Source organism: Neopelma chrysocephalum, unplaced genomic scaffold (genome assembly GCF_003984885.1).
Source record: "Neopelma chrysocephalum unplaced genomic scaffold, ASM398488v2 Primary Assembly neopelma1_147, whole genome shotgun sequence".
Classification (NCBI taxonomy): domain Eukaryota; kingdom Metazoa; phylum Chordata; class Aves; order Passeriformes; family Pipridae; genus Neopelma; species Neopelma chrysocephalum.
The window spans coordinates 15706841-15731410 of record NW_020897809.1 but is presented as its reverse complement, the minus strand read 5'-3'; the positions used below and the strand labels follow the sequence as shown (position 1 = coordinate 15731410).

Genomic DNA, 24570 nt, shown 5'->3' with positions numbered 1-24570 from the left:
CAGAAGTCCCACATAGTTCCCCCTGCCAGGATCTTAGGATGACACAGAAGCACAATGGACTAAGAAAATAATTTTAAACTCAGTCTTTTCTTCTTTCAATGACCCATTTTGGATCCTTCTCTTGCAGCAGCCATCCCACCTGCAGTCAAAGAATTAGGAATTGAAGGTGTATCACCTCTGCTGAATAGCTGATTCCAGTGTGGATATAGATCTATATTCTTCTGATTTTATGTATATTTAAATTTAAAATGTATATTTAAATTTAAAATATATATTTAAATTTAAATATGTGTTGTTTTTAATGGTAGAATAACTCTTCAATCTTTTAATACTTGGTTTTGCCCAGAGCTGATTGTTTCTCTTCACATGCACTTGCCAGTTCCAGCTCAATGTTCTAAAACCACCAACTCTAACTTAGAGACTGCAGGGTAAAAGGCTGCATCATCCAAATTTACCACAGCAGGATCCTTCACCTATTTTCTGAAACATTTAGTTTCATTTTTTCCTCTCCATCTGACCCTTGCAGCTCAGCATTGGTAATTAGCCCCCTGCTTCTTCCAGAGCTACTAAAAACCAGGGAAAAATAAATGTTTCCATTTGAAACCATTATTGCAGAGGCAGCGCCGTGGAACACTGGAGACTCACTCCTGATGGAAGGGCAATTTTCATAAAACCACACTCAGGCATTTGGGTTCAAGCTTTCAGAATTAAGAACAATATATTTTATTTTCTTTTTCTTTTTTTTTAGTGAAAACTTGAGGCGGTGCCATTTCTGTGTTTCAGAGTATGAGCTCAGCTGTTAAAATCTCAGCTTGAGATGCTCTCGTCCTAAAATCCCTGATAGAAACCCCTCCAATTTGAAAGAATTAAAATTAGTATTAATGGAAGCAAAGAAAAAGCCGTTGGGAACATCACTTCTTCTCCAGTGGTACCCAAAGGAAATGATGTTTGTATGGGAGGATGCTCAAGCAAAGAATTGTTTTTTAAAAAATTGCTATTTGCAAAATAATTTGCCATCACACATAGTCCTAACAGTGCTTTTTGTAGGAGCTCCATCAACAAAATATCCTTCCATTTACTCCATCTTATGCCACTCAAATCAAGCTCAAAGTTGAAAGAGTCCAGGAAAAGCTCAGATCAGCTGCTCTGAGCTTTCTGCACACAGATACGATGAAGCAGTTATTTCATTAAAACACTAAATACCAAAATCAACCCAGAATTTACCAAAACCTCCCAGGAAATATTGCACCTTGTAACTCGGACTCTGTTGCTCTGCTTCTTGTTCCATCTATGGATTTAAATTTAAATCCTATTTTCTTCCTCCTGCAAGGGACATATTAGAACAGATGTTATTGACTGAAAGCCTAATCCTGCAATGACACCACGTCCAACTCATCCCATTTTCTTATGGAATTTGATGGTTTTCTTTAAGCTTCAGCTGCTTTGTATCACCCAGCTGTTTAAGGAGCTCAGCCTTTCATTCATTCCAAGAGAATTCCTGAACAGGCAGGATTGAGGGCTTGGAGGCCCAGAAAGCCCCACATATCTAAATGTCTATTGCCTGTTTTGTGTGACAACTGTGATGTTTTTAATGTGTTCACCCAGAAATAAGGGAGGGTGTTCAGGGATAGTGAGGAGGAGCAGCACAGACAGAGGTGGGAGTGGATTTTTGGAGGGCACTGAAATGACAACCAGAAAATCATGATGGGGCAGCTCTGCTGGGAGGAAAGGCTGAGAGAACTGGGATTGTTCAGCCTGGAGAAGGGAACCTTTGGGATGACCTGATTTTGACCTTCCAGGACCTGAAGGAAGATGGAAGAAAGATGGAGAGAGACTATTTACAAGGGCCTGGAGTGAAAGAATAAAGGGGAACGGCTTCAAACTGACAAAGGGCAGGATTAGAGAGGATATTGGGAAGAAATTCTTGGCTGTGAGGGTGGGGAGGCCCTGGCACAGGTTGCCCAGAGAAGCTGTGGCTGCCCCTGGATCCCTGGAAGTGTCCAAGGCCAGGCTGGATGGGGCTTGGAGCAACCTGGGCTAGTGGAAGGTGTCCCTGCCCATGGCAGGGGGTGGCACTGGATGGGCTTTAAGGTCCCTTCCAACCCAGGTCATTCCATGATCTTACAGTGTCCACTGGTTTAGCTTGAAGGCTCCAACTTCCCCTTTCTCCCACCTCTCTCTTCGACACTTGTGATTTTCAGAGATGAATCAGAAGTAGTGTTGTCTCTTTGTGTGTTTTATTGAGTTCCCTTTTCCTCTGAAGGTTTTATTTACTCCCCTCTTGACTCGATGCCACTCTGCTTCAGAAATTCTCCTCAACTTCGACTTCTCTTGCAGCACAAAGGCAACCTGAGGGCCCTTAAATCCACCATTAAAATGTTTATTTTCATGCCTTTCCAAGCCCCTGGAAATACACATTATACTACACGGCATTGTTGTAAATACCATTTCTCTTAATGCAATGATCTCAGCCTAATCTTCCAAGGGTGTGAATATGCTTAAAGAGATGGATGCTAAAGAAATTAAAATGAGCTAAGAGAAGATGCTTCATAACCCTAGAAATATTGCAAGCATTATTTAAAGCAGTTAATATTTTTACAGCCTCGTGAATGCTAATCTCTGGGAAATCTCAGGTACCAAATATAGTTTTAATTCTCAATTTTAGTTATCACAAACTGGAACTGTAAATTAATTTCAGCACTATAAAAAGTAATAGAGACGTTTATTTTCTTAAGCAATCTGGCTTATTCAGCTGCAGACTAGAGCTGAATTAATGGTCCTGCTATGCTGAATGCAAAATTAGTGATAATGGGAAATGCATGTAATGATAATATCTGCTGGAAGAGTTATAATGCTGGGGTCCAAATTTTTCTCATTAATTTACTCCATTACTATTAAAAAATGATACTCAGCTTCCTATCTGGCACTTGAGTGCTTTTATGGTGAGTTTTTTTATAAAATATGGCCCCTTTTCAGTATCAGTACAGGCTGAGTGGGCTTCAATCTTTTGGGGGTGTGTCAAGTGGAGAATTATGGTGCCTGTTGTATTTCCATAATCCAAAGTCTGGATAAGATAAAACCTTGAAAAAGTCACTGGGTGTGGCTCCAAACTTCAGTCTGGAGAGTTGGAAGGAGTTGCTCAGTCTTCTTTTACTCATAAAAATTGGAAAAAAATAGAGATCCACAGCAGATCAACAACAGCACCCTGCTTTCCCCATCCCAGAAGAGAATTTCCTGGATTACAGATTGAGGGTTTATGTGGATCTGGATGAATGTGTACAAGAGACAAGAAGCAGCCCAGAGAAGTGCACGAGGAGACTGAAAATGTGATCAAGAAAGAAAGTGAGGAGACTTAGAGACTGTGGGAGATACACGTGGAGCTGCGAGGAGGAAAAGTGGCTTCCTGTGTTGGATCCTGTTGTGCATCAGAAACCAGAGAAAAACCTTTTCATTTTATATTTTATTGTATTTATTTTGGCTGTTATATTCCCTGTGAGTGATAGGGTATTGCCAAGGAGATTTATTGCTTGGTTTCTCTCCCTAACAGAAGCATCTCCCAAGACTTTCACCGTCCCTCGACTCACTCAGGGTTTGTTATGAAGGAGTTTTACTGCAATAAAGGTGTTTTTTTAAACGTAGCTCTGACAACTGTGAGGAACAGGAGTGTCCAAGTGTGGTGGGAGGTGTTGGACCTGCAGGAGGAGGTGGGATGAGTAGCCCAGTTCCTCCCAGCAGGCCCCCATGGTGAGCTGAGCCCTCTGTGCTCAAAGGTTATTTTTGAGCTGTTCCGAACGTGAATCGCCCTGAGCTCGTGGCATTAAACAAAAGTCAGAGCAAAGAGCAGAGCAAGAGCAAACTGATCCTCCATCATTAAAGATGAGCAGATTTAATGTAAGAGCATGCAGAGAACCACAGAGTCATTTGAGCTGGAAAAGGTCGCCAAGATCATCAAGTCCAGCTTTGGATCCCCAGCTTGCCTCCCAGCCCAGAGCTCTGAGTGCCATGTCCAGTCCTTCCTTGGACAACTTGAACAACCTGGTTCCAGTTCAGAAATACTCTCTATCAGAAAACCTCTGCCAGGCCACTGAGTTTCACAAGGCTTTGAAAATTTCTCTTAAAGTCTGACTCATAAAATAAACCTCATTAAAAAAAAAGCCTCCTCCAGTCGTTCCTTGAAAACCAGGTTCCAGTTCCTTGGACACCTCCAGGGATGGGGACTCCACCACCTCCCTGGGAAGCCCCTTCCAATACCTGGCAACCCCTTCCATGGAGAAATTCCTCCTGATTTCCAACTTGGACCTCTTCTGGGGCAGCTGGAAGCTGTTTCCTCTTGTCCTGTTCCTTGATCCCTGGGAGCAGAGCCCAACCTCCCCCTGGCTACAACCTCCTGTCAGGTTATTTTGACCAGATCCAGGGAGAACACTGGGGAGACTGGGATGGAGGGGAGGGCATCAACCTGCTCTGGTGGTGGCACCTTCCTGTGCCTAGAACACAGTGGCTTCCAAAGGGTTTTATACCTCAAGGTGGTTTTGTGGCGAACATGAAATATTTTGTGTTCTGCAGTGTTTATTTTGTTTTCTTTACTTCGGACTAACGAGCCTGAGTCAGGAAACCATGCAGGCAAAATCAGTATGCACAGTGCAAGCATCAATTTGAATCCACAAAGTTGCAGTGGGCTATATAAAGATTTATTAATCAAAACATTTGCAAAATATTGACTGTGTGTGTGCGCCGTTAGGCCTGAGAGATCATCTCCAAAGTAAAGCTTGAATTAATCACTTCTCCTCATTCATTAATCTTGGAAGAATTAAAAAAAAAAAATCGTGGGAGATATTTGTGGATAATTTTCTAAGTGTGTTTTTGGTAATTTCATTCTCTAATTGAAAATTATTTCCACTCAACAGTTGTCGTGTGGAGCTCAGAAACAACAGCTTGGGGTAATCAGCCAAAATGTGGCTCATGGAACAAATGGGGGTTTGGTGATTCCTGGCTCTTCCCAAATCCCTGGAGGATGAACCCAGGGCCTGAAGCTCCCAAGGGACCAACCAGAAGCACAAAATCACATTTTGATGCCTCTTTTGGCTTAGACAGCCCTGTAAACACAAATCTGGGGAAATCTGGTCAGGAGGATCTGGCAGTGCCTGTTCCCTGCACAAATGGAGTTGCAGCACGAGAGTAAAGAAGAAGAAAATGTGTTATTGTTGGGAAAAAAAACCCACCATGTTTTAGTATCCAACCAAAGAAAAGTTCCCACTTTTCTTTTTAAAATTATGTTTTGTCTAAAATGTCCGTCTTGCATTAGCTGGATGAAAAATATTATGGAAAAGCATTAATTAATTAATTAAATTCATTAATTAAAGCATGTAGTGATAGAACGGGGGGGATTGGTTTCAAACTGCCAGAGGGCAGGGTTAGATGGGATATTGGGAAAGAATTCCTGGCTGTGAGGGTGGGGAGGCCCTGGCACAGGTTGCCCAGAGAGGTAAATTGCTTTAATGAAGACTTTGCACGGAAAAATATGCAAATCTCTGGGTGTTTTAGTTCACATAGACCTCACAAACAACGCCATAAAAATCAAGTATCTCCCATAAAGTGGCCTATGATGTGTTTCCCATCCTCTGAGGGCTGGGAGAAGCCCATGGATCCAGCCTCCTGCCCACCCTGAATGATTCTGAAAGCCTTGATATTGTACTGATTAAAAAGCAGTGGCATCATTTGGGCTTTAGTTATTTATTTTATTTTCTTTTTATTTTGTATTTATTTTTAACTTTAATTTCATTAAGTGCCAAGGAATGTGCCAGCCCAGCCCAGAGTGCCCATGAGTCAATAAGTGCTGGCAGGCTTACTTGACTTAAAGTTTGTGAAGTGCCACAGAGCAGCCCTGCTGTAGTTGATGGCTTTAATTTAAATAAAAAAAGAATCAATTTGTAGGGCTGGCATGGTGGGGAGCAACAGCCACGATTTTATTTCACATGTGCCTTTTAGTGCCTTTATGAGGAGGTTTTATAAACAAGGTTTTAAAGTGCAAGGCGTGTTGTTATTTTATTTCCTCCCAACAACTAATAAGTGAGAGAGCCAGGGATGTATTTATAGCTGGATGTGTTTATGGAAGGAATCTTCCAGCCACTGGAGGAAGGAACACACATCTCCTAATGCAGAGGAATGATTGGGAGCTCCTGCTTAGGAATGTGGTGCCAGAGCTGAATTAGACAAATTATTATAGCAATGTCTGCTCTACACTACCTGCTCCTGCAGAATCACTCTCATGATTTTCAGTCTCAGGGAGAGAGGAAAAATAAGAAACGTGGTGCTATTTTCATTGCACAGCTCTCTATTTTCTGCTCCTCATATATACATGTATATAAAATATATTTGTGAGTGTATACATATATATTTATATAAACATATGTGAAGCTCACTTAGTTACTATCTTTTATTTTTATTTTTTTTTACTTTTACTCCTAATTTTATTCTTGCCAAGGGTGGGCAGGTAAAGCTGCAGGAGTTGTTTGTGCCCCTCCCACTGGGTACCACTTCAGAGTTGTGCATTCATCCCTTGGAGACAGAAATCCCTTCTGAGGAAAGGAGTGAAAATGCAAATCCATAAACCCAAACTATTCTCTGCATTAAATCCATTACTTCATGGAATAAACTTCACCTTTTGCCAAAAACAAAATAGGTACAGAACACAGTTCTCTCTTCTAACATAGAGTTGTGATACTTGGGAGAGAGTTGTGTGTATATTAAACAGGAGCAAAGGTCTATTTTAGGAGTCAGACTTTAAGGGAAGTTTTCAAAGCCTTGTAAAACTCAGTGGCCTGGCAGAATTATTCTGTTAGAGAGTATTTGTGAACTGGACAGTGTGGGTTTATAGACCTTCTCTATAAAGCTATTTATCCATCTATAAGGATTTTACTTTATGTATTTCACTAGATAATGCAAATATACAAATATATAAATGTAATAATACTGGCTTATAAACTGCATGCAGAACAGATTACAGGAAATAAGAGTAAAAACGTCTCATCCTCCAGGCAGGAAACTGTGATTCTTTGATGGGTGGTTGGGAGGATCTGGTTCCTCACCCCGATATTTGTTGGAAAGTGGGATTTGCTTGGCCAGGGTGGCCTGTTGGGGCAATTCAACCAGGACAACAGCTAAGAGCTGATGAGATGTAATTAGTCAAATGTTTTAGGGTCAAGGGGTTCTTTCCTCAATTTGGGAAAACGTTGGAACAGCTATGATAAAGGGCTGCAAAGCCATGTCAGCACTTCCCAGAGGAGCCAGGAAAGGCTCCAACTGCAGGAGCACGTTCCCTAAAACAGCAGGAAGCTCAACATTCCATCCTTTGGGACCCTGGGCTGCCCTGAGCCCTCCCCAAGAGCCCTCCCAAGGCCTTGCTGGGTGAAGGAGACAGTGGCAGCAGCTTTGGGAGCAGCAACAAGCTCTGAAAAATGTGTTCACCCGCTGGAGTGAGGAGAAGGAGCATCAGGATAATCCTCCTCTTCAAAATTCAAATGCCTGACTGCCTTTTTAGCAGCCCAGCCATCCAGCTCATCACCTGGCTAAGGCTGGGGGCTGGATTTAACCCAGGCAGGGTAATTCCACAGGGGTTAAGCCTTGTAACTTCTCTGCTCTGCTCTGCATCAGCATTTGTCTCCCACTTTTCTCTGCTGGAAGCAGGAATACAAAAAAAGTACTTCCAGCTCGGCCACTGGATGATTTTTATCAGCTCATTTTAGTCAATAAAGAAAGAAGTCAATCACTCCTGGAAAATAGCACTTTCCAGGGCTGTATAAACCCAGGCAGTACAATCACAGGATAAATCAATAACTGCATTAATCAATAGGATGTAAACTGCTGATCTCTGTGGATAAATTGTACTGGTGTAAGAAGGCTTTCAAATAAATTCTGAGCCCACTCAAACAGCACAGGCTTTAAATCTACTGAGGGCAGTGGGACCCGGGAAAGATTTGTGCTGTTTCTCTTTAAAATCTCTGGGATAGCAAAGCTGCAGAATAATGTAATTAAATCATGTTAGTAATGCTCACACACTCACACACAAAGTTTACTGCAGTGAGAGCTCCAGAAAATATCCCTTCACTCAAATCTGCCGGGAACAGGAGGTTTCTGGGATTGTGTGGTACCTCTGGAGGAAAAGGCAGGATGAATAAAGTGGTGAGACACTGGCACAGGTTGCCCAGAGATCCCTGGAAGTGTCCAAGGCCAGGTTGGACGGGGCTTGGAGCAACCTGGGCTAGTGGAAGGTGTCCCTGCCCATGGCAGGGGGTGCAATAAGATCACCATTAAGGTCCATTCCAACCCAAACCACTCTGTGATTCTGTGATTTCTGTGATTCTGTGATTTTATGATTTCTGTGATTTCTACGAAGAGGAAGGAGTGCCCAGAGAAAAGAAGGGAAAGCTGAGCTGCCACCTGGTTATTTTACAGCCCCAAGAGCTGCAGGAGGTTTTACGTCTCCAGGCACCTCCTTTTCTCATAAAACCTCCACCGAAGCATCTCAATTTTTATTTAACATGTCACCATAACATAGCCCAATGCAGGGCCCAGGGACACGGGGCTTGTAAGGGAAAAATCAGGTGATACCTGAGGAGATGGGAGTCCCTCTGCTCCAGCTGTGCTGCCCTGGCAACGTGGCTGGAAAACCAGGACAAGGAGGTAAAACAGGGAAATAATTCTGGAAAATTTGCGTTGGACTTTTCACTGCGGGTCTGAACGTGTTGTGCAGAAAGAAGGAGGGGATGAAAGCCATGGAGTTGTGCCCAACGTGAGTGGGAATGCAGCAGGGACGGGCACAGGTGGTGGGGATGGGCTGAAGGGAGGTTTCAGGCTTTAGTGCAATAATTAATAGATGTGCAGTGAGCAGGTCGGGGTCACAGCAGCCCTTTCTGGCAGAGCAGGAACCAGAGCCAGGCACGGCAGTGCCTTAATTAACCTGGCCCACCTCCCACACCGGCTGTGGGAAGCTGGATTTACTCAAGTGCAACAATTCCAGAGCCTTAAATGTGTCTTATAAAAAACTTCTGGTGTCCTTTTGTGCTTCAGAATTGCTCCAATTCATCCTCTAAGGATGATAAACGTTCGTAGCTGTTTTTCAGTACTGAAATATATTGGTCTTATAGAATAGATTAAGTAAAGAAACAATACATAACAGTGTGGTTAATATGACATTTTAATTGCTACATCAGGCGTATTTTCAAGTATTAAGTCCTAGGAACTGATAAAAAAAGTTCATATTAAAAAAAAAACCAGAATGATTGAAGTCATTTAGAGGCCCTTGCTGGACTATGCTGTCAAAATGTCCAACTGACCTTTTCCTTATGGTAAATTTGTCCAAGGGAGATTTTATACAAGCTATTTTAATTTGATTTCCCCGCCCTCCCCCCTGTTTTTTGGATTAGATAATGATCAGAGCAAGAGAAATGTCAAATCCTTACATATACTCTGCAGATGGCCAGGGGCCATTCTATATGAAGTCTCTGCAACTTTATTTAAATTTTTAGAGGTATTTCTGAATGCATCATTTGCCACTCTTTCACATTTTCAGTTTGGAACAATCCTGGATGTGTTATCCCTCCATTAACTCCCGGTCAGGAGCAGAAGGTGGCACATAGGGATTGTCCCAGCTCAGTGGGGGTGGGATGGGTCACTCCCTGGCACCAGCAATGCACAGACCATGGGCAGTGCCTGTTCCTACCCGAGCTGTGCTTTGGAGAGCTCCTCATCCTTTGGAACAGCTCAATAATCCCTTGTTGGTATCCTCACGCCTCAATCCACACTCACCCAAAGGCAAACACAGCCCTGGGAGTGTCCAAGGCCAGGTTGGACGGGGCTTGGGGCAACCTGGGCTAGTGGAAGGTGTCCCTGTCCATGGCAGGGAGTGGCACTGGATGAGCTTTACAGTCCCTTCCACCCCAAACCAGTCTGTTATTCCATTTTATTGTGGCTACACCTGCACAGGCATCCCATCAGATCTGGGAGCACCGAGATGCAGCAGCTCTTTGCCACTTCAAGGGAAATTGTGAGGGATGATCCTTGGAGGGGATGAAAAACACTGGTTTATTCAGAACAGGGCAAGTTCTCCCTTATCTTTTGACCAGGGAAAGCAAAGAGTTGGAAATGTAGTGCTCACACACTCACACACAAAGTTTACTGCGGTGAGAGCTCCAGAAAATATCCCTTCACTCAAATCTGCCTGGAACAGGAGGTTTCTGGGATTGTGTGGTACCTCTGGAGGAAAAGGCAGGGTGAATAAAGTGGTGAGACACTGGCACAGGTTGCCCAGAGGAGCTGTGGCTGCCCCTGGATCCCTGGAAGTGTCCAAGGCCAGGTTGGATGGGGCTTGGAGCAACCTGGGCTAGTGGAAGGTCCCTGAAGGGACAAAAATCCACGGAGGGGCTTGAGGAGGGAGCCGAGATCCCCTCAGCACATCCCCAAACCTCCCTGAGCAGAGTTCTCCCCTCCACACAGGCCCTGCAAATCACTGGGGGAGAATTCTCTGTGACTGAGGTGCATTCACATATTAATACAATCTTTTTCCACATTTACAACCCATTTATTCCTAAGTGTGATTTAGAGCTCGGTGTCAAGTCGTCACCAGGGCAGAATTCCAACGACCCGCTGGAAACACAGGGAGTTTCTGCACTTCAGGATAATGTTGATTTAGGGGCTGGTGCAATAGCCCACATGGGCTATTTTATTTAGTTTCTTGCCATTCCCATTCAAAAATTGCCCTATAAAAAAGGGAGAAGGTGTTAAATAAAGTTTAAATGCTCGTAAATCTCAAAGAAACATCGTGTTTGGAGTGAAGGGAAACGTTTGGATGGACTCAGAATTGCTTTTTTCATGGAGAAATATTTTGTTGATGTGTTAAATTTAAAAGGAAAATCTCTGACTGTGAGTTTCTTTCATTTTTTGGTACTTTGCTTAGGTTATCAAAAGAAAATAGGTATTACTGTTCCAGCTATTTGAAAATTTTGGCTGTGATTTGATCCGGTGCCTCTGAAGTGTGGTGATTTTAGATCTGATGCCTCTAAAATGCGGTAGAACTGGGCCCAAGTTTTCCTAATTTGGGTACTTTTGAGTGGACTGTTTAATTCATCTTCCTGGTTGCTAAAAATCTGGAGCACTGCAGAGTTTTTTGTTTGACTTCTTCCACAGTTTTCATTTTGTCTTCTGGTTTTAGGGGATTTATGCTGTTCCTGTTTCTGTGGTTTTTCCTGCAACTATGAGTGACAAAACTACTTTTTGACCTTTTTTCTTTCTTTTTAATGAAAGCTACCAGCCATCTGAACTCTTTCAACATCAGCTGCTTTAATAACATTTTCACACGACAAGGAGAGCTGGAATTCCACTGCTTTGGGCAGCTCAGACTCAGTTTGTCCTGGTGAGGCACCAAAAAAGAACTGGGGAGCTGAAGGGATAAAAATGGACCTGCACAAATCAGAGGGGTATAAGGATTTAGGGAGGATGGGCTGACATTATGTCAATATTTAAAGGATATTTAAAAAATATAAATAAATATAAACATATTTATACAAATATAAATATCAATTTTAAATATAAATATTTTAAAAATCCTCCTAAAGACTGCTTAGAATTCCTCTCCTGAGGCAGAATATTCACTTGGAAGGCCTTTTGAAGGGAGTTCAGCAAGGGAAGAGCTTCACTCATGTTCGTGGTGTTCCTCGATTATTCCTTCCTTTCCAAAGTGCTGCTCCCATGGGAGTCACAAAACAAGCCTGATGTAGAAATGATGAGGTTAAAGAGCCTGATTTGGCTCCTCCAGAGTGAGAAAAGAACCTCAGTGCTGCTCAGAGAACTGAGATCTGAAGAAGTGATTCAATGTTTGCTTCCACCGCAAGGAAAAAATGTTTTTACTTCATTAAGGTGTTACCAGGATTTTTAATGCCACATCCACTTCTTTCTAAACTGTTCCCTTCTTTTGAAAAAGCCGTGTTAAACCTCTTCCTAATAACTCCTGTGATTATCATCTTTGCAGAAATCCCAGAGGACAGGCTTCTAAAAGTGGTGTTTTATTTCCAGAGCCTCCCGGTAATTAAGCATCTCTCAGACCTTCTCTATTCAGCTGCTCTGCAGAAAATCTCTTTTCACTTGAATAAAAAGGTGTTTTGTGTAAACTTAACAGAAGGATTTCAGTTCTGTTATGAAATACAAGAGTTTTAGGCTCAGTTTAATGAAGGAAAATAAAGTGTATTCTTTGCTTAATGGACACAAGGAGGTCTGTGAGTGAGCAAAGGTCCTGCTGGAGACCTGCTGGGAAGGGGTGATATAAAAATCTCTTTCAAACTCAAGCAAATAGTTGTCACCTCTATAAAATATTTTATTGAGTTCAGTGTGGGGGTTATTGAACATCATCAGGTGTAAGTGATCTTTAAGGTCCCTTCCAACCCAAACCATTCTGTAATTCCATGATTCCATGGTTCTATGAAGTGATATTTGCTTCCTGTGGTTTTGCAACGTTTTTGTCATTTTTTATTTTATTTTATGGCATTTTCCCTGGAAGTCCAACCTGTGGGGTCTCTGTGAGTGATTATAGAATCCTAAAATGGTTTGGGTTGGAAGGGACCTTAAAGAGGTACCAAAGTTTTGGCAGCTTCCTCTAGGAATTCACATTTTAGACTCTCTCCCTGTCAATTTGGCCTCCCACACCCATGGATAAGAAATATATTTATTATGCTGTTTGAATAATTATCATGTACAGATGAACCTCTCTTCTTTTACTCATTCATGTGCTTGGACATCACCATCCCCATTAAAGAGATTCTTTTAAAAAATATTAGAGTGTTATAAAAGGAGGTTTCATTCAGGTCTGGTTCAAGGTTTGCTGATGCCACAGAAAGACTTTCTCTGGAATTCAATGGGCTTTGGGTTGGTACATTTGATTCTTTTTATTCAAGTTTCCCTTTTCTGTAGAAAATAGTCCAAATAATACATTTTACAACACCCTCTCTAATGCAGACGAGTGTAAAAAGTAAACAAATAGCTTTTATTTAATTGAAAATTGGAGGTTTTTTTAACAGGTTACATTGAAGAACAGGAGATAAATAATATCCACATCACAAGAAACTGCAACTCTCTTCTTCCCTCAGTTCCAGCAGCTTAGCCCAGCCTTTCATGTTTGACACACCATTAAATGGGGTTTCAATAAGAACTACTTGTAAAAAATTTGAGACCACCCTCCTTGTAATCCCAAATTACATTTGGCACTGCTCCACTTAACTAATGAATGTACATTTATCCTGTAATTTCAAAGCTTATTTTTAAAAATTCATGTCATATTGATAATATTTCCTTCACGACAGACCACTTGTACCTCCCTCCCCCAGCCCCAGCTGGTTCTTTACCAGGAATGTTGGTCATGGTGAAGCATTAAGACAAAATCTACAGGTTTTATTGTTAAAAGTCCGTGGCTGAGCTTTGCTTTAATCATCAAGGAAAAGGGGTTACAAGAACAGAACTCAACAGCAGGATCCCAGATGCCAATATATGGTTTAGCCTTTGGGATGCTTTTGTTGCTCCAGAGCTTAAACCTGTAGAAACAGAAGCAGACAGAGGTAAATTTGGGTCAAAATTTAGTTTTTATTATGCACTCTGCCATAACCATAATAATTGTCCTATTTTCAAAATGAAACATCGGCCACAAATATTATATTTATTTATATATGAAGTTGTAGCAGCACTTCCATGGAGTGGGGGTTTGAATTATCTTCAATAATGAATATTTGCTTTTAGGAGGGTCTTGTTGCAAAACTAACTAGTATAAATAAATAAATATATATATATATATGTAATATAAAAATGCTCCATTTTTCATGAAGAATAAGGTATTTCTGAGAGCAAAGGCTGGATCTTGGACCACCCCACCCCAGCCATGGAGCAGAGCTGGGCTTTTTGATCCCAGCAGAGCTCCAGAGCTGTGTGAAAGCTGCAGCTTTGACTTCTCATTTGGCAAGAAATCTTATTTCTGTGTCCTTCCCTGAGCACTGTGGGCAAGTAGAGATGGAGAACCACACAAAAAACAAGGTGTTGTGCAAAATAATTTCTCCTCCACTGAATCTCAGAGTATCAGAGACTCACCAGAAGGGAGGACACCTCTGGCCACGGGAGGGTTGTTAATCTGTTGTACTTCGAGGCACAGATTTCTTCTTATGCAACAGCATTCAGAGGGGAAAAAAAATGTCTCACTTACTTGATATTTTTGGAATCCTGATTTCCTCGCTGCTGCTGCCATCCCCACCATCACTGACTGTTCTGATTTCGATGAGATAATCTTCTTCAAACGGGACCAGAAGTTCAGCTGAAGTGTTGTTTGTCTCCAGGATATGTGCTTTGCTGTGTCTGTTTTGTCTGTACAAAATCTAAGGAGGAATGGAGTAGAAAACAAGAGTTATTTAATTTAGTTTTAAGTTTTAATGTTGGTTTTGGCATTGGTTTTTTGTTTTTTTTTTTTGCTTGAGAGATTCTTCTGTCGTGTCCCGAAGTTTTCAGAGCACTTTCAGCATCCTGAAGAGCATTAAAAGCAATTTAGAACATGGAAATATATTCTGCAGGATTTTTTGGTGGATACCACAACAGGCATTTACCCCAAATTTCATAGAATCCCATAGAATCATGGAATGGTTTGGATTAGAAGGGAGCTTAAGGATAATCCAGTCCCACCCCCTGCCATGGGCAGGGACACCTTCCACTAGCCCAGGTTGCTCCAAGCCCCGTCCAACCTGGCCTTGGACACTCCCAGGGATGAGACATCCCCAATTTCTCCCAGCAGAGCCTGTGTCTGCTCAGAGGGACCTTATTAAAATTAGGATTGGGAAATCCTTACCCAACACACTTGTGCTGTTCTGTAAATATGGAAGTTGGACACACCTTTAAACAAGACTTCACTCTGCTACACCTTTTTTATCCAGAACTCATAACTTGTCTGATTAATGAGGTAAAGACATGACTTACTTTGTAGCCCAACACCTCTGACTCGTTCTCCATTGTCTTCACGTGTTCCCAGTTCAAGCAGATTTTGGAATTTGTCAGCTTCCAGGCAATGTTTGCTGGGGGTTGACTCGGTGCTTTAAAAGAAAAAGATGTTGATAATCACAAGATACAAGTGAATATTAATTTGATGGTGTAGTCGAACGAGCTGCTGACATGTCAGTAGCAAATGCATGGGGGATTCAAACCTAAAAGAGTGAAAAACCCACTTTCCAGTCCATCATTGCTCTTGTGTTACTCAGAATAAAGATCTATTCATAGCACAGAACCAGTTGCTGTGAGGGTTCATTTTCAAAATTAGGAACAGCCTGAAAGTGTCTGACAGTTCAAGTTATATTTGATGGATTTGGTTGAAGTAAAATGTTGTTCCTGTCTGTATTTTAATATACAAGAGGGTGTTTTGCTTTGTGGGTCTCAGTAAAAGCTCCAACTAAGAGCAAACAAGATTTCATCAGCCATGAGGTTACAAAGAGCTGCACATTAAAGCCTCCACCTGATCCAGCAGGAAACATTGTAGGATTTTATAAATTCTTAGCACAATGGGCTGAGAGGAGCTTTTCAAAGGCTTTCTGTGCCTAAGTGCCCGGGCTTTGAAAATTTGCCTACAAGTGCCTGAAATCCCAGATGAACATGGGAGGTGGAAACTGCCTTCGAGCTGCAGCTCAGGTTTGGAACAACATCATCTCCTGCTCCGGGGTGTGTCCTCCTGGACCTGCCAGGGAGGAGGGTGGCACTGGGGGGGGGATGGGGTTACAGGAAATAAAGAGTTGAACAGAATTAAAAATAGGGGGAGAGATTTGGAGAAACACATTCTGAGCATCCCAGCCCTGACTCTAAAATGCTCAACTTCTGGGATCCTTCTCTTCTCCCTATTGTTGGTGATTAATGGATGCAACTTAGAAAACACTGTTTGTTTGGGAACATTCCATAATTTATTTCATTTCCCATGGACATAAAATAAATTGGTGGAGCCTGCTGGTTCAAAACTCTCTGCCTTGTGAGGGTGGAGAAGTTTAATCCACCCCACTGGAAGGGAAAGGAGATGTTGGTGGAGCTCCCAGGTGAGTATCCGTGGATGTCCTTCCATCAGCCACACTGCCAGTGTGGGACAAAGATTCCTTTTCATTTTGAAGGTATTTATATACATTCACATAGATAAAATAATGAATTTATTTAAATCTTGCTTCAAACCTCTTCGTTGCTTTCAGCAAATGTTTTGTATAAGGAATTGGAGAGCAAAATAATCACAAGAGGTAAAGAATGTCAGATGCTTCACTGTGCTCTGAAAAGTCTTGAAATCGCTCCAAAATGGGGGAATACTGCCTTGGTCAAAGATCTTTAGCACAGAAATTTAAAGACATCTTAATTTGTGGTCTTTGGGCTGAAAAACCACCACAGGAGGATTTTCAAAACAAAATTACCTGGGTTTTTTTAAGCCAGGAAACAGAATAAGTGGTAACACAGCACTTCCCCAAATCCACAGTAATATCCTCAAACAGAACCACAGCAAACAGGTCTAAGATTAGCAGATCATTTCCTCAATTAATTTCTTGTAATCAACATCATCAAGGAATAATAGAAGTGTCAAGTATCTGCTTAAGTTTATTAAGTTAATGAAGTTCCTCTCATGGTTTAGGTTACACTTGGCTTTATTGCTGCACTGAGCTGAGCTTTATCCAGGGCAAAGCATCTCTAATATCCATATAATATAGATATATGATGGGAATATATGTACATATTTGTAAAGAAAAAGGAAAAGCAAAGGAATTTCTGAACTCCACAAGTAAAGAAGCAGGAGAGAACAGCTCCTAATGGAGCTGTGTGTCCATGGAAGGACATCAATTCCACTTGCCTAAGTAGTTTTAACTTAAACCAGGATGTCAACTTAGACCTCAAATTGATCTCAGATAAGTATGTTTCAATCAGAATTGCACCTATCTGGCAAGAAGGATCATTTTTAGCTTTGTTTAGTCTCTGCAATAATGGACTGCAGGGAATGCTGGAATCCTTGAGGCTGAGCAGGAAGACAGAGCTATTACTTTGGAGCTCCATCTCCTGCTGTAGATGCACATTGTATTCTCCTGACATATTATCTCATATTGAAAGTGCTTGCATCTCGCAGAGACAGAGCTTAAAAATTTAATCTATATATTTAAATATTAAAAAGGTTATTTTGACTTTAATTTTTAAATGAACCATTAGCACGAGCCTGAATTTGACAGCAGATAAAGTTGATGTAAAACAAAAGCAAATTTATTCCTTCTATGTCTTGTCATTCCACTGCCTTGTCTTTAACTTGTCTTTCTTATGCACAGAGGAATAGAAAAAAAAATTCCAGAGATCAGTTTATTTCTCACAGAAATGGACTGTGAGAAGATTCATAAAATGATAGAATTTTTGGGGTTGGAAGGGACCTTAAAGATCATTTCATTCCACCCCCTGCCATGGGCAGGGACACCTCCCACTATCCCAGGTTGCTCCAAGCCCTGTCCAACCTGGCCTTGGACACTTCCAAGGATAAGATTCTCTTTGAGTCCTTAAGAAATATCTTCTCTGGCTTTATTTGGATTTATTTTATTTACATTAAATATGTTTTGTTGGTAATTAAAAGTCAATTAATTCATTTTACAAGTTGTTTCTTGTCCTGCACTTGGAGTAATAGCCTGGAACAGCACATAGACAAAAGGAAAACTGGTGAAAGCTGGGAGTAATATTTCCCTTCCATGCAAATGGGCTGATCAATTGTTTGCTGGGAAAATATAGTCTGAGGAAAAAACCTCACCATGTGGTTTTGTTTCTACAATTGGAGAAAATTTTAAAAAAATAATGACTAAATGGCATTTGTATAAATTTATCCTTTAGGCTGCCCTCTGTAGTGCAGTTTAGAGGTCTCAAAAAACCTCTGGATTCGGAGCATTCAACAGTTTTCTTTAAAAAACCCAAACCAACATATTCTCCCATCCAAATTTATTGTTTGACCTGTGGAACATCCTTCCTTTATTGACTCTGCATGTCTTCGAAATCCCCCGAAAGCAAGTCTCCTCTGTTCCAACGGAAACAGAAATCCTTCCTGATGGAAGCACAAGAGGAAACTCATTTCTTAGCCACACATTTTGTTGTTTAATTTTAGGATGAATTTTGGGATCCGGTTTTCTTTGATATTGAAACATTTGATGAGGATGAGCTGAAATGTCACTGCCACACCCGGGAGTTTGGGACACTCATTGCACCAATTAAAGTACTCACGTGATTTTTTGGTGGTGACATTCACTGGGGGGCTGGAGGGCCCTGTCCCTGCAGTGTTGTAAGCTCTGACTGTTGTAAAGTACAATGTGTTAGCTCTCAATCCCGTGATGTTTTTGGCTGTTACATTCCCACTGACTCTGACTTTCCCGGCTGTGCTTTCCTTGGGTTCGTCTGTCCAATATAAAACCTGGAAAAGGAGGATAAAGAACAGGCAAGTCATTGTTTCCCAGCAACTAGAGGTGTGGCTGGGAAGCAGACGTGCTGACAAGGAAGATTTCAAGGAATACAGGACTTTTTGTACCCAAAACTAGCAGGATATGGGATGTGATGGATACCTGAGCACCCCTTGATTCTCAGACAGCATTGTGGCTGTGGGAGAGGAGCTCTGATTTGGGAATCAAGAGGAAGTCCTTCTATAGTATCCCTCACAATGGGATACTAAACTTCAATTAATCTTGAAGTTTTCATTCATGTGACAAATTTCTGGGCCAGAGCTGCAGCCCCGGGCTGGAAATGCTCCTGATTATCTCAGGTGAGACATTGCTACCAAGAGTCAGGGGAAGAGCTCCACTGTCCATTGGCTTGGAAGCAAGGGATGAAGGACCAGAATGCTGAGGTGGTGTCCTAGTTAGAACAGCTGAGACCAGTTCATCACTGGATGGGTGTAACCCAAAACTGTGTATTCTAGAGCCTTCCATGCCATTTCCCAGAAACTGTTCTCAACAGACCATTTACACCCTCTGCCCAGAGCAGCTCTGACCCCTCAGGCTGTAAACTGGGTGTTCAGAGGCCTGTGGGATAGGAGGGTGCTCCTGTCCTCACACCCACTGTGGAACTCCCCACCCTGAGGGAGGGACTGGGCATTCCTGCCTGAACTGGAGGAGAGATAATCTTGGAGTCTTGGGACTTTTTTAACCACTCGTGGGATCCAGAGGAAGACTGCAGATCACCACTCTCAACCAGACTGCAACCACCACTCTCACCAACAAGTTTTTTCCCTCTCCTTTTGCTTTGGACTCAGGGGGCCCAACAAACACCACTCTGTTCATGCCCCAGGGTGCTGGGTTATACATTTGGGGTTTGTGGCTTAAAACCAACTGTTTTTCTGTATAATCGTACTTATTGTATTATTTTATTAAATTGTTATTCTGACTTATAATCTCTCCTTCGAGTTGGGTTCATTTCCACTGCCAGTTTACCTTTAAACCAGCACAGGTGGGAAGGACAGGGACACATGTGAGGGCTCAGCCCCAGCCCAGACTCACCTCGTAACCCAGCACCCTGCCCGTGTGCCGGTTCCACGCCAGGGGCTGCCAGGACACCTCCACCTCCGCCGCCGACACGCTCAGCGCCGACACCGCCACGGGAGCAATCTGGGGCTCTGGGACACGGGGAGAACACAGCTGGTGGGACATGGGCGGTGTGAAAGGGAGGGAGAGTCAATACAACAGGAAGAGGTGTTGGGGAGCAGCAGGCAGAGGCTCAGGAAGCCTGGTGTAATCTCTGCTTATTGTAGAACATCAGCAAAAGCTGGTTTTAAAATCGGTCTTTACCCGCCTGCCGGGACAGATTTCAGAGGAGATCAGCTGCACTGAGTGGTCTGAAAAACTAGACCCTCTGAGAGCTACACCTTTGAAGGTCTCCTGATTTTCCCAGCACACTCAGCAGGAGCACCTTGGGGACAAACCATTGAAACATGCCCTCTGCTGACAATGATCCTGAAAACCTGCCCATGGCTTTTTTTACTTCCATTTCCCATCTTCTGTTTCATGTCTACTGTCAATATTCAATGAGCAGGTTTAAACAGGCTTCTTAAATCATATCTGATCATGTCTGGGACCCACTGGTGCTACACAACCATTACTAACTGGAGTAACACATTACCATCTTCTCCTGAGTAGATGATGGATACGGAGCTCAGGGTCCCTTCTCCCTCGTTGTTGTAGACACCGACTTTCACTTCAAAAGGAGACAGAGGTGTGATGCTCTCGTTCCTATAAACATATTTGCTGGATTCCACCAAGGCCACGGCTGCTTTTGTCCAGGTGGCAGAGCCCAGAGGCCGGAACATGATGATGTAGCCGAAACCTTCCCCGTTCTGGAGTTCCTCCGAAACCGGCTGCAGTGACAAGGTGGGCAGTCAATAGATGTTTGCAATTATACACTCTTTTAATTGAATCTTCATTCTCTGACTGTATTTTCCCGGTATTGATTTAGTTGACTGTGCCTCAGAGAAGATAATAATGTTTGCTCCATCGGTCAATGTAATATTGAAACAAAAATCAAAATTATAAATCTATCGAGGCAATCAATCCAGAAACAAAAGATCTGATCAGCTCCATTAAAGTGATTCTCTTTCAGGCATGAAGTTTGCAAAATTAAAAGCATTTTCCTCAGTACAAGTTGTAGCTGGGGGTTTTTTTCCCCCCCAAAGGAGTATAGGAATGCTAATTTTAAATAAATGATTTTAGAGGCAAAAAAGAATTGGGAAAGGAGCAAATGTACACACAGAAATATGTGTCAGCTGTATAATTGCTGCATATGAGTACAGTACTTATGTCTTTTTTTTTAGCAAACAGAAAGTCTCAAGTGCAGGGCCACGTTCTTACTTAAGTTTTTAGAACAGAAATGTTACTGCAAGTCAACATGGCAAAATTAATGTTTCTATTAATAAAACCTCATGTCAAGATATGTAGGAATATCTCATGCTGAACAGGCAATTACATCAACACCGTGTCCAGCATGAGCTTCATTGTTTGCATGGGATAAAAATACTTCCACATTGGCTTCTCAAAGCAAGAGAACATTTATGAAACAAAGCCAGCAGAGTTTCTCAGTAAAACTTCATTTACTTCAGATGTTTCCATCAGAGTGAGGGGCATGGAAAAGCAGGCATGGAAAATGGTGCAAAAAGAGAGGAAGACAGAGGGGCAGAGTCTGGTTTTTGTCTCCAACCCCTTCTCCTTCAGAGAAACTCCTGGGAGCAGGAATGGGGTAAGAACATGGGAGAAAAAACATCAGGGAATACCTCAGAAGTTTTCAGAGCAATTATTTAATTCATTTCTCCATAATTTCCTTCTAATTCTAACAACAACTCACACATAACACACGTGTCTTTCCTTAAGTGTTTTACAAACATTAATTTCCCCAATATGCTCCTTTCTTTTTTTTTCCAGCCCTGAGAGAGTTAAGTGTGGGGGATGATGGTGCCCTGGGGATTTATAAGAGTTCAAGCTACTTTCTAGAGCATTTAATTTGTTTCTGAGGCTTCTGTGACCTCAGATTTAATCAAGATGCTTAGTGAGTGCATCACAGAAAGCTGAGAGTCGTGTTCAGCGTTGTTAGCTGGGCATAATTAGTATTTCTTCTGACTATTTTTCGTGACACACTATGGAGTCCAACAGGATAATTTGATTGAGATCTCTCAGGCTGTTTTTGATTTTCTTGTTCTTTTGCTCCCAAAGAGTAAATCAGTAGAGGAGAAAATGGAAAAAAAAAAAAAAAAGAGTGAAAGATGCAGATGGAGGAGAACTTGAACCCAGGAAAAGTGAAGTTTCACTGTTTGCAGCGTGTGGGGAGGGAAAAACATTGGCAGTGACATTTATCTAGTGGGGATTATTTTTTCTTTTGATCTGATTTTTTTCTGTTTGACCAAGCACCTGCCCCATCAGCTCACAGAGGCTGCCTGCCTTCATCCCCACTCCTGTGGGAGCTGCTGGGTGGCTGGAGAAGGAGGGTTCCTTCCCACACCACTCACTTTCCACTCTTTCCACTCTCTGAAATGACCTGTGCTCACCCTTTGCAACTTGTATGGTATTAAAGGTTCTAAAAATGTGTATTCTTTCCTCTCACTGGAGTGCTGGAGAATTAAAGGGCTCATCTCCTTTAACACATAATAGGATATGTCTTGTCAGCACAGTGTTCCAGAATGGGAAACATGTAAACAAAAGTAGGAAAAATGTAAATGCAGAAAATGGCCAAGCAGATTAGTGTGTTAAGCACCTCCTGTACAATGGAGATAAGAGGGTTATACAGACTTCTAAACATCTTTACAACATGCCTCTTAAACTGTTTATTTTTATAAATTGTTGGCTGTAACGCAGCAAACTTGCTGTATATCTTACAGGCTGCTTTCTCTCCACATGCAGGGGGAAATCCAAGCTCAGCCACAGCCAGTGACCAAAAAAAGCCTTTGGATTTCAGCAGGGCTGTGATTTCACCCACGGATTCTCCCCCATTAGCCAGCTTAGGTTAATTGAGCTAATTACCTCCCATGTGATGACCAGCTCGGAGCGGCTCCCTCCTCCTCCACTGATGTTTGTTGGTGCCACCACAGGAACTGGAGGAGAAAAGATGTTGGTGCTTGTGACTGGTTCCCCAAGGCTCAGGATTGGGGCCAGTCCTGTTTAATATCTTTATGGATGATCTGGACAAAGGGGTCGAGTGCACCCTCAGTGATTCACAGGTGACACTAAGCTGGGTGGGAGTGTTGCTCTGCTGGAGGGTAGGAAGGCTCTGCAGAGGGATCTGGACAGGTTGGATCCATGGGATGAGGCCAGTGGTCTGAGGTTCCACAAGGTACAGCACTTGCATCCCAGCACTCCAGGCTCAGGGAAGAGAGGGTGGGAAGCTGGAAAAGGATCTGGTGGGGGTGCTGGTCATGGAGCATGGTCATGGTTCTGGTGCTGGTCATGGTTCACCAGCAGCTAAACATGAGCCCAGATGGGCAAGAAGGCCAATGGCACCTGGCCTGGATCAGGAATGGAGCAGGAGCAGGGCAGGGATTGTCCCTCTGTGCCGAGGCCACACCTCAGTGCTGTGCTCTGGGCAAGGTGGTGATCACTCAAAGGTTGGACTGGATGACCCTGGAGGTCTTTCCAGCTGGATGATCAGATCCTTTCCCAGCTCACATGCAGCTATTCCACCTTCCAACAGGTAGAACAGGGATTCTACTGCATAACAGCCTGTTTTAAATGAACTGAAATGATGTTTACACATTTTCAAGTTTCTAAGGCTGAAGCCACAGATGTATTTGATACATGAGTACCCTGGTTCAAAAAATTAATTAAAGAAGCTTGGAGCATCAAGTATCTGACATTATTATGCCTCATCAACTAATTGGCAAAATGATGTTCCATTCAGACTGTAGCTGCAACACTACTGATTTACTAATTATGCATTTGTTCGGTAAACACGTTGTTGGAGCAATATATTAATTTTTTTTAATTGGCTGGATGCTTTTCTTAGGAAATTCAAAGCTCACACTTTGCTTTTTCCTTCTCCCGAGACTGTAAGTGACACAAAGTTGGTTGTTTAGAGCTTGATCTCCCCAGCACTGCCCCAGGTGTTTGGCACCAGAGGTACAGGCCTGAGATCAGGCTCCGTGTTGGTGTTGGAGGCTGAAGGGGCTTCTCATCACTCCAAAGGCTCTTGGTGGAGGGGCAAACAGACTCTCAGCATTTCCTGCCTCTTGCTCTTCCCTGGGAGAGTTCAAGCCCAGGGTGGATGGAGCTCTGAGCAACCTGGGCTGGTGAGAGGTGTCCCTGCCCACGGCAGGGGGTTGGAACTGGATGATCTTTAAGGTCCCTTCCAACCCAAACCATGATATGATTTTGTGATTCTGTGATATCATGTTTATTTTCACCTGCTAAAGAAGTATAAAAAAAGAGGACAACCCTGGAGCTGGCAGAGACAAGAACCCTCCATGAGACATTTGGACTGGTGCCATCTCCAAACCCTTGGTGCTGCCTTTAGAAATTCCAAGATTGTTCTCTCAATCCCTTTATTCAGCTGTCACCATCTGAAAACCTGATGTGTCGAGTCAAGGCTGAAGATGGGGCAGAAATAGGTGGGATATTTGTGCCTCTGAAGCTTTTTCAGAGCTTTTGGCAAGCTTGGCCTTATCTGCTTGTCTTTCCCTTCCATCCACTCAGTGTCAGCCCAGTTCTGGGGGTGACAACAAAACCAACAGCACTTGAAGTTCACAGAAACTGATGTCAACCCACTCTCACTTCTAGATTCCAGTTTCCACATATTCCAGATTCCACATATAAAACTTTATCTGATTTCCCCCTCTCCAGAAATGCAGGAATTTCAGGATAGTTTTGCTGTGCAGCCACAGAAGCCAGTGCAAGTGCAAACAGTCTGGGCTCTCTTGGAGGGTTTTGTCACTCACAATCAATGTCTTTGTGCACATCGGAGGCAAATAATCTCAGACTGACAAGAGCTGCATTAAAAAGGCAAAACAGACTTTCGAGCCTTGTGTTTCCCTGTTTCGTGATCCAACTGATGCTC

General features: G+C 42.6%; 1 protein-coding gene across 3 annotated transcripts in view; it reads right to left on the bottom strand.

Annotated features, from left to right (window-relative positions):
- Positions 1-12665: 12665 nt before the first annotated feature.
- CNTN6 (contactin 6) overlaps positions 12666-24570 on the bottom strand; it is a 131012-nt gene continuing 119107 nt past the window's right edge. For all 3 annotated transcript variants that reach the window (XM_027700870.1, XM_027700871.1, XM_027700872.1), the window contains 7 exons: positions 22545-22615; positions 20161-20395; positions 19542-19657; positions 18277-18463; positions 14995-15107; positions 14234-14402; positions 12666-13574 (listed from right to left, as the gene is read on the bottom strand). In XM_027700870.1, the coding sequence (XP_027556671.1) occupies positions 13474-13574; positions 14234-14402; positions 14995-15107; positions 18277-18463; positions 19542-19657; positions 20161-20395; positions 22545-22615 (992 nt within the window). In that variant the 3' untranslated portion in view covers positions 12666-13473. The remainder of the gene's footprint in view (positions 13575-14233; positions 14403-14994; positions 15108-18276; positions 18464-19541; positions 19658-20160; positions 20396-22544; positions 22616-24570) is intronic.